Genomic DNA, 16,807 nt, shown 5'->3' on the forward strand with positions numbered 1-16,807 from the left:
TTACTGTCATGTTATCTAAATTCTGCGCATATTCACCGGAAATATGCATGTTTGCAAATTGCAGCTACGTTTTGAAGCTGACATTTATTTGAGTTATTTCTGTGCTTTGCTTTAGTCTGAGAGCCCCGAAGACCAGCCAAGTACTGGAGTCTTGGGTCGTATTGGCACTTGGCTCTCTCCGTGGAGGGGAAAGGCTCCGAAGACTCCTACTGAAAATGCCCCCTCAACTGGCGATCACACTCTTAAGTCAGAGGGAGAAGTGGAAAGTGAGGAGACTGTGAGACCCTGGGCTGGAGAACAGCAGCAAGAGGAGGAGAATCCCCATCTTCAGGATTTCTTCAGAGGCGTTTTCCCTTGTGACGAGGAGAACGCCACGCAGTCTGCCCACAGAGACGGCCCTGTTGTGTGCAGCACTGAGACGGGAGTAGGAGGTCCAAAAAAGGAGGAGCTTTGGGAGTGCAGTAGGCAGACAACAGGACAGGACAGGGAGGAGAGCAACAAACGTACTTCAGCAAGTGGGAATCCTGAAAGGAATGACAGCCATCTGACACATCTCTATTCATCTACTAAACAGGGAGTGGCATGGTACTCTGACCAGGCCCACACCCAGCCTCAGGCCCAGAGAAAAGCACAGGCCCAGACAGGCAAGAAGCTCCATGTGTACCTGGAGGAAACGAGTGTGATTCAGTGTGGTGAGAACAGTTGTGCTGGGCAGGAAGTTGTCCGCACCAAACTCACAAAAAGCCTTCAAGTCCTCCCTAAGGCAAAGTCATCACCAAGTTTTCATTTAGCAATTAGCTCAAGTGCAGAGAACAAAGAAACACATGCGAGGCCTGCTGCTGGGGCACAGGATTATTACGGCACACTAGTAGGAGTGCCACTAAAATCCCACAAAGACTCACAGTTAGAGCCTGAACCAGATCAAGAACAAATAGAAGAAGACATCATGGGGCGTAAAAACTCAGCCAGAAGAAGAAGGAAAAACTCTCAGAGCGATGGAGGGAAAGCTCCTGCGGAAACAATCCCTCCAACTGCACAACCTGCCTCAGAGGGATTCCCTAAGTCAGATAACTTAGTGAGTAGTCTAAAGAGCAAAAGTGAGGCACCTAAAGACTCCTCCTCCTCCGAGCAAAACCCCACCTCACAGGCCTCACCTGAAGGAGGGGAAAGAAAGACTTCCTGCCCCGCCACGGTCAAGCAGTTGGACAACCTCCAAGACTTGAACTGTGTGGCGGATGAAGGTGCAGACATGGAGGGCGATGACGATTTTTATAGAGTAGAAAGGAAGACAGAGACACCAGAGTCCAAACGCAGGAGCATTAAGGTTTCTCAGAGTGAGGTGAAGCTTTTTACAAAACATGTTCGTCTGAATCCAAAGAAAAGTCCAGCTGAAGATAACAAGGATTGGAATGCAGCATTAAAGAATACCAAAGGTGACGAAAAGGATACACCCAAAACAGAGAATGACGGCAGGTAAGTTGAATTTAGGAGTGAAAGTGTTTGATTTACATAGATAGAACACTGGCTAATCACCACATGCATCTATCAGTCTTTCAGTAACGCTCACTAAAATAAGTAAAGTAAGTGTAACTAAATAAGTAAACCTCACTTAAAATGCTATCTTTTGTTTGTTTGTTTTTGAGGGTCAAGGCTGAATATTTAACTCATCGATATCCCCTTATTAGCAGATACTTATGCTAGCTCCAGCTTTGGTAAAAGAGCAGGCTACAGCTTTAGATGAAAAGCAGCATTGCTTCACTGTATCCACAGTGAAACAACGCCATGATTCATAATGCAAAGATCAGTGCTGTGCTCTAAGGACTGATTTCATAACATATAGAAGACGTGAAAAATGGATCAGGTTATTCTTATCTCTTAAGTGATTAACAAATAGAAATCTCTATGGCAGGTGTGGTGGGTCATAAATGGATTATGACTTTAAATTCAGAAGTTCTTTGATATATTTACCTCTTGTTTGCACAGAGTACACACCCCAAAGAAGGCTGATGAAGAGCGTAAGCCAACGACTGCCAGGATTGCGGATAAAATCAGCCTTTTTGAGAAGCAGCAGCAACAACCTACGGGTGGCCACAAGCAGCCCTTCAGAATCCCGAGGAGTGCTGATGTGTCTCCAAATAGACAACCCACCGAGCGGTTGAAAGTGGATTTTCTTGCGTCTGATCAGAGGTCAAGATCAGCTGAACGCTACAGCACGGAACAGCCACCTGTCATGGAAAAGCTGATGACCATCAGGGAGCGAGTGCAGAAATTAACAGACGCGTCTGTGTCGGAGGATAAACCTGTGCAGCCTCAAACACCGGCCGTGAAAGGAATGTCTCACAAATCCACCTCGTCTGTGGCAGACATTACGTCAAAGTCTCCAGAACTGGACAGTCAAGGTAAACTGGATACAAAAGAGCTGATACAGACAAAAGCAGTGTCAAAGATAGCACTAAAACCAGAAGGACGAGATACGACTCCTTTAGGGGAGCACACGTCCATTCCCACAGTACAACAAACAGACTGGAAAACAAAGGAAACGGTGGTCTCAGAAGCAATAGATCAAGGTACGAAACCCAACAGCGCTGAAACAGATCCTCCAGCTGAAGAACTAGGCGATTCCAAAGAAGTGACCAATAACAGTAGCCCATCTCCCAAAGGCCCTAGCAGAACAGGCTCCCGCTCTAAAAGACGGAAAAATAGAGACCCAACCAGTCCCATCAGTCCAAGCATTCAAAACAAACCAGAGTGCTCTGCAAGTAAGTCAAAGGTCACCGCTACAAAGCCAGATAAGAGTGATGAAATAAATGAGACTGCCTCTTCTCCCAAAAAGCTTTCAGGAAAAGAGCCATCTCAAGTTCAAAGAAGAAAATCTGACGAACAGCCACTGAGCGATAGCCAGCAGAAGGAATTTAAAAAGGAAGTGGAGGTATCCGATAAACAGGAGAAGCAGTTAGATGCTTCATTTAAAAAGGTGAATATTCACCAGTCAGTAAACACACCAGCAGGATTACCTCAACCATCTGTCAGCAAAGATGAACCTGATACTGCTGCTTGTAGCAGCACAACAAAGGTGCCCGCTAACAAGGACTCCATTGATTTACCCCAAAAAGAGGAAGAAGCAGAGAGACAAAGTCTGACATTTAAAATGGAAAGAAAAAAGGCTTCTGTGGAAGTCACAGAACCTTTAGTTTCCCCCCAATCACCTTTGGTTGAACCAACTATTGAGAAGCCTTCTGCAGCGGAGGAGGAGTCACCTGTTAAACTTCCCAAATTAGATAAAGAATTTTCAGTGCAACTTGAGTCAAAAGATAAAGAAAAAAGGAAGAAGCCTAGTAAAAAAGAAACACAGCAACCTCAAAACAAGGACACAGAACTAATAACTCAAGCTGAACCTGCAGATGTGGTGAGATTAGAGAAGGTGGTGAGTGAGAAAACAAATCAGACTGAGGAGAAAGTTAAAGAAAAACTACAGCAGCGCCTGCCTCTAGATGAAAGTGCCGCAAAGCCCAAGGTTTCACACAGTGTGCAGGCGATCACAGGGAAAGAGGAAAGTGTTGCAAGGGATGATGAAAGAAAAAATCCTGAAAAAAATGAGGAGACACAACTGGTTAAAGACATAATAAGACCAGAAACTAAAGAACCAGAACCAGCTTTTCAGTCAGAAAAGAGCAGCGGCTCATCAGATCTCCCTGCTCAAACACAACATCTCAGTCAGTCGGTGACTGCACCTTCAGAAAAAGCTGCTGTTTGTACCATCACCCAGGCTAATGAGGCTGTGAGTGGCGCCAAGAGTGATAAAGAGCTTGGGAAGGTAGAGACGCTTATAAATGGGCCTTCTGAGTTGCAGACTCATTCTGCAGAAAGCCCCAGAACAGAAGGAGAGCCAGTGGTGATTGCACAGCCTAATTCTGCATCTGTGGAAAAAGCAGAGAATTCACGGGATGACTCATGTACACATGGAGCTAATGATTCAGAGTTCTCCAGCACAAATCCTATTACCAAAGCAGCTACGGCCAGTGAGGAAGTGAAGGCAAAAGTCTCTAATGACACTCTATTTTCACTCACTGACATGACACATGGGCAAAACAAAGAATCATATGTGGAAGAGCCTTCTTCTACTTCTGTTTGCAAATCTGCAAACACAGAGAGAGGTGGGCAGGAAGATCAGGAAAAAAGCTCAACTGTCAAATCAGTGACCTCAGAAGTCAGTACCTCTGGAGATATGACAAAACCAGCCTCCAGCCACACACTGTCTGATGAATCAAAAAATATAGAGAATGGCAGCGATATTACACCACTCAGGGATGCTGAATACATAACAAAGAGCCGCCCTGATAGCACTGCTGCAAGCCACACAGTGAATGTGACTGAGAATTCAGCTGTGATGGGATTGCATTTGCCAGTGAATGAAGTTTCATCTCATATCAATCGTGACATTTCCACACATTTAGAAGTCAAGCCAGTTAAAAAGGAGCCTGTTGATAACAATCTGAGACGGTCTTCAAAAGCACCCACTTCCCCAGAGTCTAACAGGCTGATCCCAGGCTCAATACAGCATTCATCCATGAAGAAGTTCCAATTGCCACAGGGTCTAGGCACAGATGACTCCTCGAAACAGCAAGATGCCCCCTCTAGCTGGCTGGATGTGGACTTCCCCAAATGGAAACATAAAGTCCAGGAGCAAAAGCTGACTTCTTCTGGAAGTGAGAGCAATCTTCTGGACACTCCTGGCGAGCTAGATGATCATGATTTTGTTGAGAAAATCAAGAAACTTTGTGCCCCATTTTCCCTCCCACCACGGAAGCACAACAACCTCCGACCACCTCAGCCCCCATTTGCAATGCCAGCCATTAAGGAGGACCGCTTTGAGAAGACTTTTGACCCAGAGGAGTTTACATTTGGCTTGAGAAAAAAGCCTGAGTTTTCCATAAACACATCACTGACCCTTTTTTCCAAGAACTCAAACACAAATACAAAATCTGTCCTGAAGCCTGCCAGGGTTAGCTTTGCAGACAAGAGTATGCTGCTTAATAGCCTAGACACACACTCTCGCCTCAGGGACAAAACCCCTGTCAAGGAAGAGGAGGACGTGAAGGAACAGAAAGATGATCAAATCAAGGTGAAGTCTCGCTTGGCGGGGAGCTGCGTTCTGAGTAGTCTCACCTCCCTTTACAGAGGAAAGAGAAATGGAGTTCAAGCCGAGTCAGAGGGCACTGGCTCAGGAAACGTATCGCCTACTGCAGCCTCCGAGCTGAGCCCTCCACCTTCGTCCCAGCCACCCACACCAAGCCCGTCACCCACAGCTTCAATCAAAGACACTCTAGCCAAGCAGAGTGAAGAGGAAACCCGTGCTGCAGAGGCTGTGGTTAGTGACTCAGGTCCTCCACTTCCTTCTTTTAACGACATCAAACTGCCTGACTATTTAGAGAAGTACCTCCCAAGAGATCAAGTAAAGCCAGTACAGAGCATACAAGGACAGGATCAAGTCAAACCAGAGGTTAGTTTTTCTGCATGTAACTAAAAGTTGTGAGTGTCAGTGTAGTTGTCCTTTTAGCACAGAGACACAATGTAACTAGCAAGCTCAGCAGAGTTGAAGCATAGCAAAGCTATTTAGCTAAAGCACAGAACTCTGCTTTCCTGTCGACTGACAGGAGAGACATGGAAATGGCACTTTAGTAAATAAACCACAGTAGACGTTGCCACAGCATATTTCATAAGCAAACACATTAAAAACATTTATCCTTACTCCATCGTTTTCTTTTTACACACCAGTTAATTAAGAAAATGGCCACTCCTGTTGCTGGAGATGAAGCAGACAGCGTTGCAAAGCCAGGTCCGGTGCTTCCTGACACTGCTGCTCCATGCTTTCCTGTTGTTCCTCCAACAAAACAACCAACCCTCCCCGAACGAAAGCAGCCTCCGGCTCAGCCGCAGGGAGTACTTAGAAGTAATGTAAGTGTTCTGCATTCATTACAAACATTTTATTGAAGGATGAATAAAAGGTTTATTGTCATAAATTAAAGTTGTGGATTGCTTTGAAGCACATAAGTATCAGCTCTTACTTTCTGACAAGCCAGATACAAGAAAGCTTGCTGTGCTGGTAAGAGAGTTGGATGCTATTTCTATTTTCGGAGCTACACCACATATGGTTTTCATGGAAAAAATTACATTTTCTTTTCTTTTTTTTTGGTCATCACAAGTAGGGAAGCTTTCTTATTCTCAGTAACACTGTGTCTGGAATTTGCTCCAGTGGAGTCCATGTAAAAGTTAATCTGCTCAGAAGTAACCGGCCACTTTATTAGGTACACATTGTTAGTACCTGGTTAAACACCATGTTGCCTTCAGAATTGATGTAAATCTCACATTTAGGAAGGTGCTAGAAACATTCTGAGATTTCGGTCCATGTTGACATGATAGCATCACACAGTTGCTGCAGATTTGTCAACTGTACATGTACTCTACTGGATGTACACTTTGGTCATAAAGGGATAGACATGGTCAGCAGCAATACACAGCAATACATTGGCATTTAAATGAAGCTCGTTTGGTGCTGATGGGGCCAAAGTGTGTCAAGAAAATATCTCCCTCACCATTACAGCACCAGCAGCCTGAAGTGTTGATATAAGGCAGGATGGATCAGTGCTTTCATTTTGTTTACACTGAATTCAAACCCTTCCATCTGAATGTTGCAGCAGAAATTGAGACTCATCAGACCTGGTGTCGTCTTTCCATGCCACATTTATAGTCACCTAAATCATCTTTCTTCTCCATTCTAATGCTCGGTTTGAACTTTATTGGTTTGTCTTCACCATGTCTACATGTATACATGCAATTAGTTGCTGTCATGTGACTGACTATATATTTCCAGTTGAATAGGTGTATCTAACAAAGTGGCCAATGGCTGCATAAATAAAGCTGAATTGAGCTGAAGGGAATTTGTATGACGATTTCTGTTCTCTGTAAATGGTAAAAGCTTGTTTTTACAAAGCCCAAGCTGGTATATTACAGTATTTAAAGTGTTTATTAGATTCAATTGACAGTTCTCAATACTGAGTATATAAGAGAAGGCTCAGATATTTAATGATACATAGATATAACACGTTTCCGAGCATGAACCTCGAGAGGGAGTGCGACAAAACAGCGTGAAATATGTAAATTATAAATCAGTTATAATCAAAAGTCTGGACTTGATGTTTCTAGTTGCTGTTGATTTTTTGTTTTTTAGTTTAATTTTACTGCCGTTTTGTGCAATCAACATCACGAGCTTACGCTGATTGCACTCTGGTTTTGGCTGGTCTCTGGTTTTGGGTGCTTAGATATGAAATGAGAGGAATGTCTTCTCCACATGCCCACTATGTCCCTGGGAGTAAAACTGAAAGGTCATAGGCACAGCTTCTTCACAAACTAATTCATATCAATTTCTTTTGTATTGTCGAGATGTTTACTTTGATCTTAACTATGTGTTTCTGCATTCCAGATAAGAACTGTGAAGGGATTTCACAAACGCCCTGGAAAGGTACAGTAGGCACAACTTTACCATCATGAAATAGAAACAAGATGGGAGAGAGGAATCTGAACAGACAAGTCTCTGTTCTGTGAAAACATCTGCTTTTCATATGGTGTTCTCGTGGGTAAACAGAGTAAAAAAAAAGTCTTGTGCAATTGCTCAGCTGGGTGCAATCACAGAATTCAGTTCTGCCAACGTAGTGCAGATCCTGTGGTTTTTCATTACTGCAGAACTTCATTAGTAGTTGTTACAAGGAACGAGGAATTCCCGGGGCACTCAACATTTGTAGTTGCTTTCCTACATATTAGGTGTTCATTAATTCGGTTTACCTCCTGTGTTGCCTTTGGAGGGGCTTGAACTATGACGACTGGGATTAACCAAAACAAACAGAAGAGAATATATGTAAAGATTTAGAATTTTAAGCAGGCTTATTAACAAACAAAACATAACAAAGAGGTTTCTAGAGAAGCTGCTTTTTCCACAACTGTGGTTTACTCCTTCATTATTCATAACTATCAAGCTTCTGTTTGGCTTTAAAAACAAAAACGTTCAAATTCATGTTTTTTATTAAAATTATGGTGTCCTGGTAGTTGAAGTAATTATATACCTGTAAGTTTTTTTGCTTCTACTGTAGCATGAAAAGGAGAGAGTAAAATGGGATGTCCTTGCACTCACTGAATCCTGCTTAATGTAATAGATTTAGCAAGTAATGCATTATAATATTAAGCCATTATTTCTCTTCATGGTTGATGTGTTGATGTTTTTTACTTTTTTATTTTTTTGACACTGTCCTTCTTTTCTCTATGCAGGTGGTGCTGTTTGAAAAACCTCAGTTCAGTGGCCAGGCATATGAGATTTACAGGGATATGCCAGATGCTACATCTCTGCAGCTCTCGCCTTTCATATCTGTGAAGGTTGTTAGAGGGTGGTAAGTAACAAATATTCAGCCAAAATGTCAGATGATGGAAAGAAAATGCCCCGTATAGCTTTAATTGGTGTCATGTGGTTTTGAGATGCCAAAATCTCTTGTTGAGGCTCTACACCAAGCTAATTTAATGAAGCATGAGCACTGAGAGAGTCTTACTTGATAATCGAACTTATTTATTATTTATTTAGAACCCTGCATGCTTTACATTCATATTTTCTTTGCTATCAGTCCCTTTTTTACCCTTACCATTCCTGCTTTTCTTGACGTGGTCCAGGCACCTGTGGATTACTGGAAGTGTGTAATACCATTTGCAGGAATGTGCCAAACACCAGCCATGTGCTTGTGTGTGTGCAGGTGCATCCTCTGGCTTGCACTTCTTAGCTTTGTAGTTCTTTATACTTCTTTGCAGTGGTCAGATACTGTTTTTGATATTCAAGGTAGATGTTTGGAATGATGCTGTCTAAAAAAAAAAGAATGACATTTAAATGCACTTTCTGAAAATGCTGACACTTACATACGTTGAAAAAAAAAATCAAATTTTTTGTGCTGGGGAAGAAAAGCACAGCTTGATTCTGGTGCTAAAATGATAAAGGAAAAATTCAAATTAGAAATGTGTTCAGATCTGACCTTCATCAAGATACACTAAATTAGCATTTTATCATATTCAACAAATAGCAAGACTTAAAAAGTACAGCGCCCTCTGTTCCAGCAGCAAGGACTACTGTAACAAGCTCTTGCCTTGTCCTTTTAAAAACACAGATTTCATCTCATTCACAGCGTGGCTGCCAGACTTTCTGCAAAGATGTGTTGTTCTTCCACTTTGCAATGAAATCGGGGAAGAAGCAATGTGTTAATTAGTGAGCTAAAGAGGAGCTGTTTGTCATGGTCCTGGGTCTCTTGACCCAGCGTTTTAAGTTTGAGTTTATTTTGTTCATTAGGTTATCTAAGTTCATTTGGTTATTAGACTCCTTGTGTTTTCTTCCCCTGTATTTAAGCTTCCCCTCACCCTTCGTGTTTCATGCTGCGTGTCTTATGTTATCAAGTTTGTATTATTATGCCTAAGTGTTTCTAGTTATTATTTTCCCCTCGTGTTTCCAACCATGTTAAATCTCCCCTGCTCTTCATGCGTTTCATGTCTGTGTCTTACGTTGTCAAGTTCGGGTTGTCATGTCTATGTCTCATTATGTTTCCTGTTTTATTGTGAAGAGGTCTGGTGTTCTGTGTTCATCATGTTCAGTTTTACTCTCCCACTGTGACGTCATTATGTTCATGTGTGCCAGCTGTTTCCTCATGTGTCTCCACTTCCCCTAATCACCTCCTGTGTATTTAAGTCCTCTGTTTTCAGTGTGTGATTGTCAGGTCGTCTGTTGTCCACGCCATGCTTCCCATGCCATGCTTCCAAGTTTCTTGCCTAGGTTTTTCTTATTGCTTGTTTAGATTCCCCAGTTTAGGTTTGTGTTAATTTTGCTTCAGTTTGCCTTGCCCTTTGTTTGTACCTCTTCTACTAGCCTTATTAAACGGCTCGCCTTTTGTTAACATTTCAAGTTCTGTTCCCTGTTCCTTGGCGTCTGCGTTTTGGGTCCTTTTTCAATTCATACAGTCTGCCCTCGCCAGACTGTGACACTGTTAGAGCCAGCTGTGCTAACCAACTGCCAGGTGTATTCTTAAAATAGCAGGAGAACGATATTGATTCACTCATGTAGCTTTCAACGAGCAACCAAATAGGTGTATTTCCAAAATTGTCGAATTAGTGATGTAATCCACAGTTGTTAACCTTGATCATTAGCTATCTGATTGTGATTATGATGATTATGTTTTCATAACTAGCTGGATGCTGTATGAGAAGCCTGACTTTCAGGGCCGCACCATCGCCTTGGAGGAGGCGAACATGGAATTGGCAAACGATTGGGCAGAACCTCAAGTGGGGACAGAACCGCACAACAGCCCGCCAATGGTGATCGGCTCTATTCGACTTGCTGTCAGGGTGCGTACACTAACTCCGCCTTGCATGGTCTTCAGTACCGACATTATCTTCACCTCACATTGGATCTGAAATGTAGCTAACAGACTGCATTGTTTTATTGATATTCAATCCAGACTCCAGAGCAGAAAAGAATAAAAGTCAGCTAGTTAAGATCTTCCTTGGATTTATTGGGAGGAATTATTGAAGATCTTGTGTGGACCACTGCTGATAATGGCTTTTCTTCCTCCCCACCCCCTCTGTAGGATTACAGCATCCCCCATATTGATCTGTTTACTGAACCCGAAGGCCACGGCAGAGTAACACCATACCACGACGACACAATAGAAACTGGCTCATTCGGCATCCCACTGAGTACAGCTTCCATTCAAGTGCACTCTGGGGTGTAAGTATTGTTGTTTTATGCATGTAGTCCATAAAGATACAAGAAATGCACCTTTTAGAAAATGAGACAATCTCAGTCCTTCTCAGTGATGTTGTTTTTTTTCCTTTTGATGAGCTCTTACCTGCTGCGCTCAAATCAGAGCTGTCTCTTTAATAAGATCTTCTCTGTGTTTTGCTCTGAGAAATAACTGTGATAATAATCATTACTACATTCCGCTGTGCCTATATTGGGCTTCGGTTTAACTCTCATTCATTTGCCCGCCGAGGAATGTCTGTCCTGCTGTTGCATGTTAGAAATGAGGGAGAGCGGGAGTTGGGACACATGGGAAGCAGAGGAGTAGAGGAGGAGCAATTGACAGAAAGTGAGAAACAGACAAAAGTGTGGAGAGAATTCGGCAAATGGCACAAGAATGTTTTTCTTGGTTATAGGTGTAGCTATTCAGTACATTTTGTGCCCTACAGCAGAAGGGAATGAATGCTGTTAGTTAGAGCTTTTCCTGTAAAGCGAGTATTGTTGACTTACCTACAATACTTAATGCACAGGATTTTTTTTCAGCATTTGTCAGCAGCAAAAACAAAACTAATTGCTGTCAGATGCCAGCTCATCTCGACACATAATTGCAAATTCTGCCACTGTAGCTTCTCCTGTCTGTCTGTGACAAGTGAAGGCAGCTGCTCAGCAGATGTAGCGTTGTGTTTTGCGTGCAGTAATCCCGGTTGACTTCACTGAACAGATAGACTCTGTGGATTTAGCAAGTTAAGGTTGACATAAATTCTTGGTAATCACTTTTTTTTTTAGTCCTGACTGAATGAGCTGGGTGTATTTTTCCTGACAGAGACTCACATCTGGTTGTTGGTATGAGGCATTGTGCTGTGCCACACCATGGTTTAAAATACCAAAGTTGGGGGCATTGTTCTCACAAAGGCTGCCCGGGCTATAAATATGAATAGTGAAGAAAAGTGATTTGAATTGAAGCATGCCATTCCCCAGATATTTTGCTCTTAAACAAATAGCCTTTGTTCCTAGCTCTAGTTCTTTGGCTCATAGCAGAGGTAGATATAGAATTAAACCCAAATAAAGCGCCGCCTTGAACTGACAATGCTTAATGTACTGAGGAAAAAGCATAAGTCACTTCTGCCGATACCACAGCTGAAAAAGCTGCTGCTTATTTATGTGTTGAGGAAAAAGAGGGAACAGAAAGTTTGTTATTTTTATGACAATGATTTTTTTACAGCTCTTTTATGGAAGTATTTAAGGTCCTCACTTACATTAGTTTTAAAACAACCAACAGTTTTGTTGTTATGCATAATATGAATAAAGGTTTTTGATGACGAAATAACATGAATTCCTCCTTTCTTCAGGTGGCTGCTTTTCAGTGATCCAGGGTTTGAGGGCATGGTGTCTGTCCTGGAAACAGGAGTGTACCCTTTTCCTGAGACCTGGGGTTTCCCGTCACCCTTTGTGGGATCTCTCAGACCACTTAAAATGGTTTGTATTACTGTAATGTATAACATCTAATGCATTTTAAAATGACAAATGATCTCTTTTGATCATTCCCTCAATGTGTCCCAGGCATAAAATAACTACTGGATACACAACCAAAAGCTTTGGAACAGTCATTTGTGATCCCTAAAGGATGAAGCATACAGATTTTGTTTTTTAGTAAAATCTCTGCATCCATGAGGCCAATTGCTATAAAATTTGTTACACATATTTAAGGATCCTAGAGTCTATAATGTTAGCAGTGCTGCTGATCTCCAGAGTTTGTTATGGTGTCCTTCCTGCAGATAAAATTTACATCAAAGCTTTTGTAAATGGACTTAAAATGTGATATAGACTGGCTCTGTGGTGCACGCATTAACACATTTGACCCTTGACGATTCTGGGAGGAGACACAAAGGCAATCTTAAGGAGGTCACGTGCTGGTCCCAGTGCAGATAAATGGGATTGTGTCAGGAAGGACAGCTCACATAAAACCTGTCTCAAATCAAAATACATATCCTTCTACTGTGGAAAGTACCTGCTGAGAACATGGCATAGACATTTATAGTTCCCAGAGGATGAGTCATGAGTGTAGCATATGTTTTTGCAGATACGCTACAGTCAGGATGTTAAGTTTTGCCCATGTAAGAATAGTGAAGCTAATTAATTATCTAGAGAATTGACAGCGAGCTACTGTGTGTGACGTGTCCTGCCTCCTGCAAGCTCTATTATGCAGCACCCTCACCTGCACAACACCAAACAGCATTTCCAATAGTGGCAAAGCTTCTAAAGAAGACTCTCTCTTTCTATTTCTGTTCTGTTCAGGTTTTTTTCTAAGACTGTGTGAGACAGGGTGACTGCCAGCAATGTTCTGACTTGATTTTCCTGACACTGTTCCTCTGGTAATTCACTTAGGTTGAGATTTATGCTTTATGGGAGATACAGACACATATTGGACTGATGTGCCATTTGTTACAAACATCCCACCCCTCAGATAAATTAATGAGCCTGATTTTTCACCAAGTGCAATCATAAGGTCAAATTCTTAAGTAGTTCAGAAGTTTTACTTTAAATTAAATGTAACTGAAATTATGCAAATTGCTGACATCCCCTTAAGCCACAGCTTCATGTTGTGTTCAGTAATAATTTCCAAAAGCTGGCATTCCGATTTCTGCCTTTTCCGCATTGTGAAGGGTCACTCTATGTCCAAAGGCAGTGTTTACTGTTATTACCCACAGAGACAATAGCTCAGCTCAACCTTCCATCTACCAGGCCAAGGGAATTATGAACATTTTTGAGAAAATTAGTTGAACTATGAATGTGTGTAATTGCTGGCAGGTGTTCTATTGTGTGCATATAATTAGAGAAGAGCATTGTTAATGATGATGACTTCTCTGTTCCAGGGTGGTTTCAAAGTGGAGAATTCCAGTGAAGTCAAGGTATGCGCAGTTCTGTTTTGTTTGATCTCAAAAAGAAGAAAAAGAAAGGAAAAAGCTATTTAATGTTAAATTCTGGAAATTATAAAATAATCTAACCGCAAACTGTAATATCTGTGTTGAGTATATAGGAAAAGCATGTTTATGAAAGGCCTTCAGGCATTGCCCAAGTACCCAAATGTTTTTGACTTGTAGGCTTATTTCATTTAAGACCACAAAAAGTAACGGAAGTTCCAGTACACTAACCACAGTTTATTTTAAGAGCGAGAATTTCCACAGCTAACAATGTGAGAATCAGATAAACAGATTATTTTTAGGGTGAACGCGTCATTCTGTCATTCAGCAATTTGACAACGTAAAAACCACTGAGATGCACACAGTTTTAATACTGTGCCATTCAAATAGGACTTTTAATATGTAGTTTGTAGTTCCTTGGAAATACAATGAAGTGAAATAAAATATAACCTGTGTGTTCATGTAAGCTGTCTGTTCTTTGATGCAGGCTGTTCTATATGAGAAGCCCGGCTTTGAAGGCTCCTGTATGGAAGTTGACGGTGAAATTTTCAGCTTTTGCGAGAGTGAAGGAGATGTTCCTGCAGACCTGGACACAATGAAACTGAAGTCCGTGAGCTCTTTGAAGATCATTGGAGGATTGTGAGTCTTCTTCTGCATGTCCCTTTGCTTGTACAGGATGGAGTTAAATGGCACTCTTACTCTGGAGCAAAGTTTATTCTAGACTAAGATAGTGATTTTGATGTAATATGATTATAATATAATAATTTGATCAGGAGCTACCAGTTTAGCTCTAATCAGGGACTTTGCTGCATTTTGGTTCTTGCATCAGCTGGGTGGGCTACAGTGAGTCTGGGTTCGAGGGTCAGCAGCACATCCTGGAGGAAGGAGAGTACCTGGAGTGCAGTGACTGGGGCGGCTCAGAACTTCTGTCATTGCGACCGATACTGTCTGTGAGTACTGCAAACACTAAAAAACTAGCAAGGAGTTTAGCATATACCAGTGTGTGATTAATAGCAACCGCCAACTGATGCTTGAATTTTGCATAACCACTCTGAGTTGATGAAGGTTACAATTCAGATTGCAGCTGATTGTCGAAAAATAAAAATAGCACGCTTTTGTAGGCTTTAAGACCATTCAAGGTGCTTCACACTATAACCTGCATTCACCCATTCTGACAAAGCTTAGCTCTGTCATGCACACATCAGTGGATTCGTCGGGGTCGATTCAGGGCTCAGTACCTTGTTCTTCTTCTTTAGACTGCAAGCTAATGTAAAAATATAATATAATAAAAACTATTGAGACCAAAAACTTCCACATAAACACTGACTATGAAGAGTCTGGAGCATTAGCAAGCAGGGAGACATATTTATTAAATGGTAGACAAAATGCCAATTTTCCAAGTCTTTGTTGGGGAATTGTTTTAAACAGAAAGAAAGCAAAAACAACTTTTTGTTTTAAGAAGCTGTTGCAAAGAAATACATTCCACTGTATCCCCAGTGGGCATGGCTGACTTTTGGATGTACAAAAAAACCGTATAAAGTCTGCAGAAAATTGTTATATACAAATTGTTAATAGCAACTCGAAGGCATAAACAGTTTTTGGAAGCCCCAGATTCTATAAACAAATCAACATCTTGCATATAATATATTAATCTTACCCCAAAGCAGTTTTTGCTCAAGGGCGCTTTCATTATGGTGCTTTTTGTCTAGAAACAGCTTTTCAGTCAGGACCACTTTAATCGAAGGATAATTGTGTTTTCTGTCTTCAGTAATGTATTTTTTTGGTCTTTCTCTGTTCTGAGACCTCCCCTCCCCTCCCTGTATATAAGTGGGAAGATAGAGGCAGTGAGACCTCCCATAAAGAACAGAGCAGACATCAGTCATAACAGATAAGATACTATTTAAATCAGATAGAAGCATGAAAAAGGAGTGGTAGAGGCGGGTTGCAAAGCAGCTGTGCAATTGTGCATGCAAGTTAAATAGAGAACCCTATATGAGATTTACTGTTTGGATGTATATCAGGATATCACCTGAGACGTCAGCTGATGTAAGATGGTATGCTGATATGCCAGGATTGCAGCTGAGCTACATTTCGTGTCGTGCCTAAGCTGATACTGTCTTCATTTTTTGGACAGGGTGTGCAAGTACATCAGAAACCTATAAGCTGTTGTGTAATCATATTCTTTGCAATTGGTGTGACTGGAAAAATGTATAACAGTTTAAAAATAACTCCCTAGAGTAAATTGACTTTATTCCTAACATACATATTTATTGTTTTGATCTTCAACCCAAGATTTTGTGTTTGTCTGCAGCTTTTCCTAAAATGATTTTATTCTTGTCACAGGATTTCATGTCTCCACACCTCAAGATGTTCAGCGACAGAGATTTTGGCGAGCTGGGGATGAACATTGACCTCTCAGTGCCTGTTATTAACATGGATGAGACGGGCTATGGCATGAAGACGCAGTCTATTGATGTCGGCGGTGGTGTGTAAGTAGCATGCTTATTATGGTTTATTGTTTTGTGATCGTTATGGGTAAATAAAAGTTTGGGGTATTTTAGAAAAAACTTATTTTCGGCTGTTAGAAATGGGTTAAACACTTTCCTTTGCAAGTCATCTTCAATCTGCAAGACTTGTGGTGAAATGCTTGGGTATGGTTCTAACAAATATTGCTTGATTACCTACCTTGATGGAGAACGACTTAGACTACTCTACATGTTTTTAGATGCTTTTCTTCCCGCCAGCTTGATGATTAGTTGAGGCTACAGTTCCTGTGAAGTCTTGTGTGGTTTATTACCCTTCGTTGCTTCTCAGGAGCGTGGCTGCATGACTGCCACACCTTTGCTGACAGGTCGAGACAGATTACCTCGTTCACTAATGGTTAGTCTGCCGTGCATATGTTCCTGACCTTAGGACTATCTCAGACTTTTTGCAGTGGGAAACAACTCTGTGACTTCTTGGAGAGTGTGGAGGAGGCAGACTCAGATCTTTAAACTTAGTTAACAAGGAATTCTGTTTATATTTGGAAATTCTTTATTCCCTTGAGGTATTTTTTATCACCATCTTTTTT

At 41.6% G+C, this 16,807-nt stretch overlaps 1 protein-coding gene across 2 annotated transcripts in view; it reads left to right on the forward strand.

Moving 5' to 3' along the window:
• The window catches only part of LOC113037318 (uncharacterized), a 28,451-nt gene that overhangs the window by 3,718 nt on the left and 7,926 nt on the right, over positions 1-16,807 (forward strand). The window contains exons 2-13 of one of the 2 annotated variants that reach the window (XM_026194269.2): positions 116-1,473; positions 1,984-5,500; positions 5,776-5,955; positions 7,481-7,519; positions 8,320-8,438; positions 10,266-10,422; positions 10,665-10,804; positions 12,166-12,292; positions 13,690-13,725; positions 14,225-14,376; positions 14,567-14,687; positions 16,081-16,226. In XM_026194269.2, the coding sequence (XP_026050054.2) occupies positions 116-1,473; positions 1,984-5,500; positions 5,776-5,955; positions 7,481-7,519; positions 8,320-8,438; positions 10,266-10,422; positions 10,665-10,804; positions 12,166-12,292; positions 13,690-13,725; positions 14,225-14,376; positions 14,567-14,687; positions 16,081-16,226 (6,092 nt within the window). The remainder of the gene's footprint in view (positions 1-115; positions 1,474-1,983; positions 5,501-5,775; positions 5,956-7,480; positions 7,520-8,319; positions 8,439-10,265; positions 10,423-10,664; positions 10,805-12,165; positions 12,293-13,689; positions 13,726-14,224; positions 14,377-14,566; positions 14,688-16,080; positions 16,227-16,807) is intronic. The other variant, XM_080289564.1, reaches the window with a different exon arrangement.

Source organism: Astatotilapia calliptera, chromosome 15 (genome assembly GCF_964374335.1).
Source record: "Astatotilapia calliptera chromosome 15, fAstCal68.1, whole genome shotgun sequence".
In the NCBI taxonomy this organism is placed as follows: domain Eukaryota; kingdom Metazoa; phylum Chordata; class Actinopteri; order Cichliformes; family Cichlidae; genus Astatotilapia; species Astatotilapia calliptera.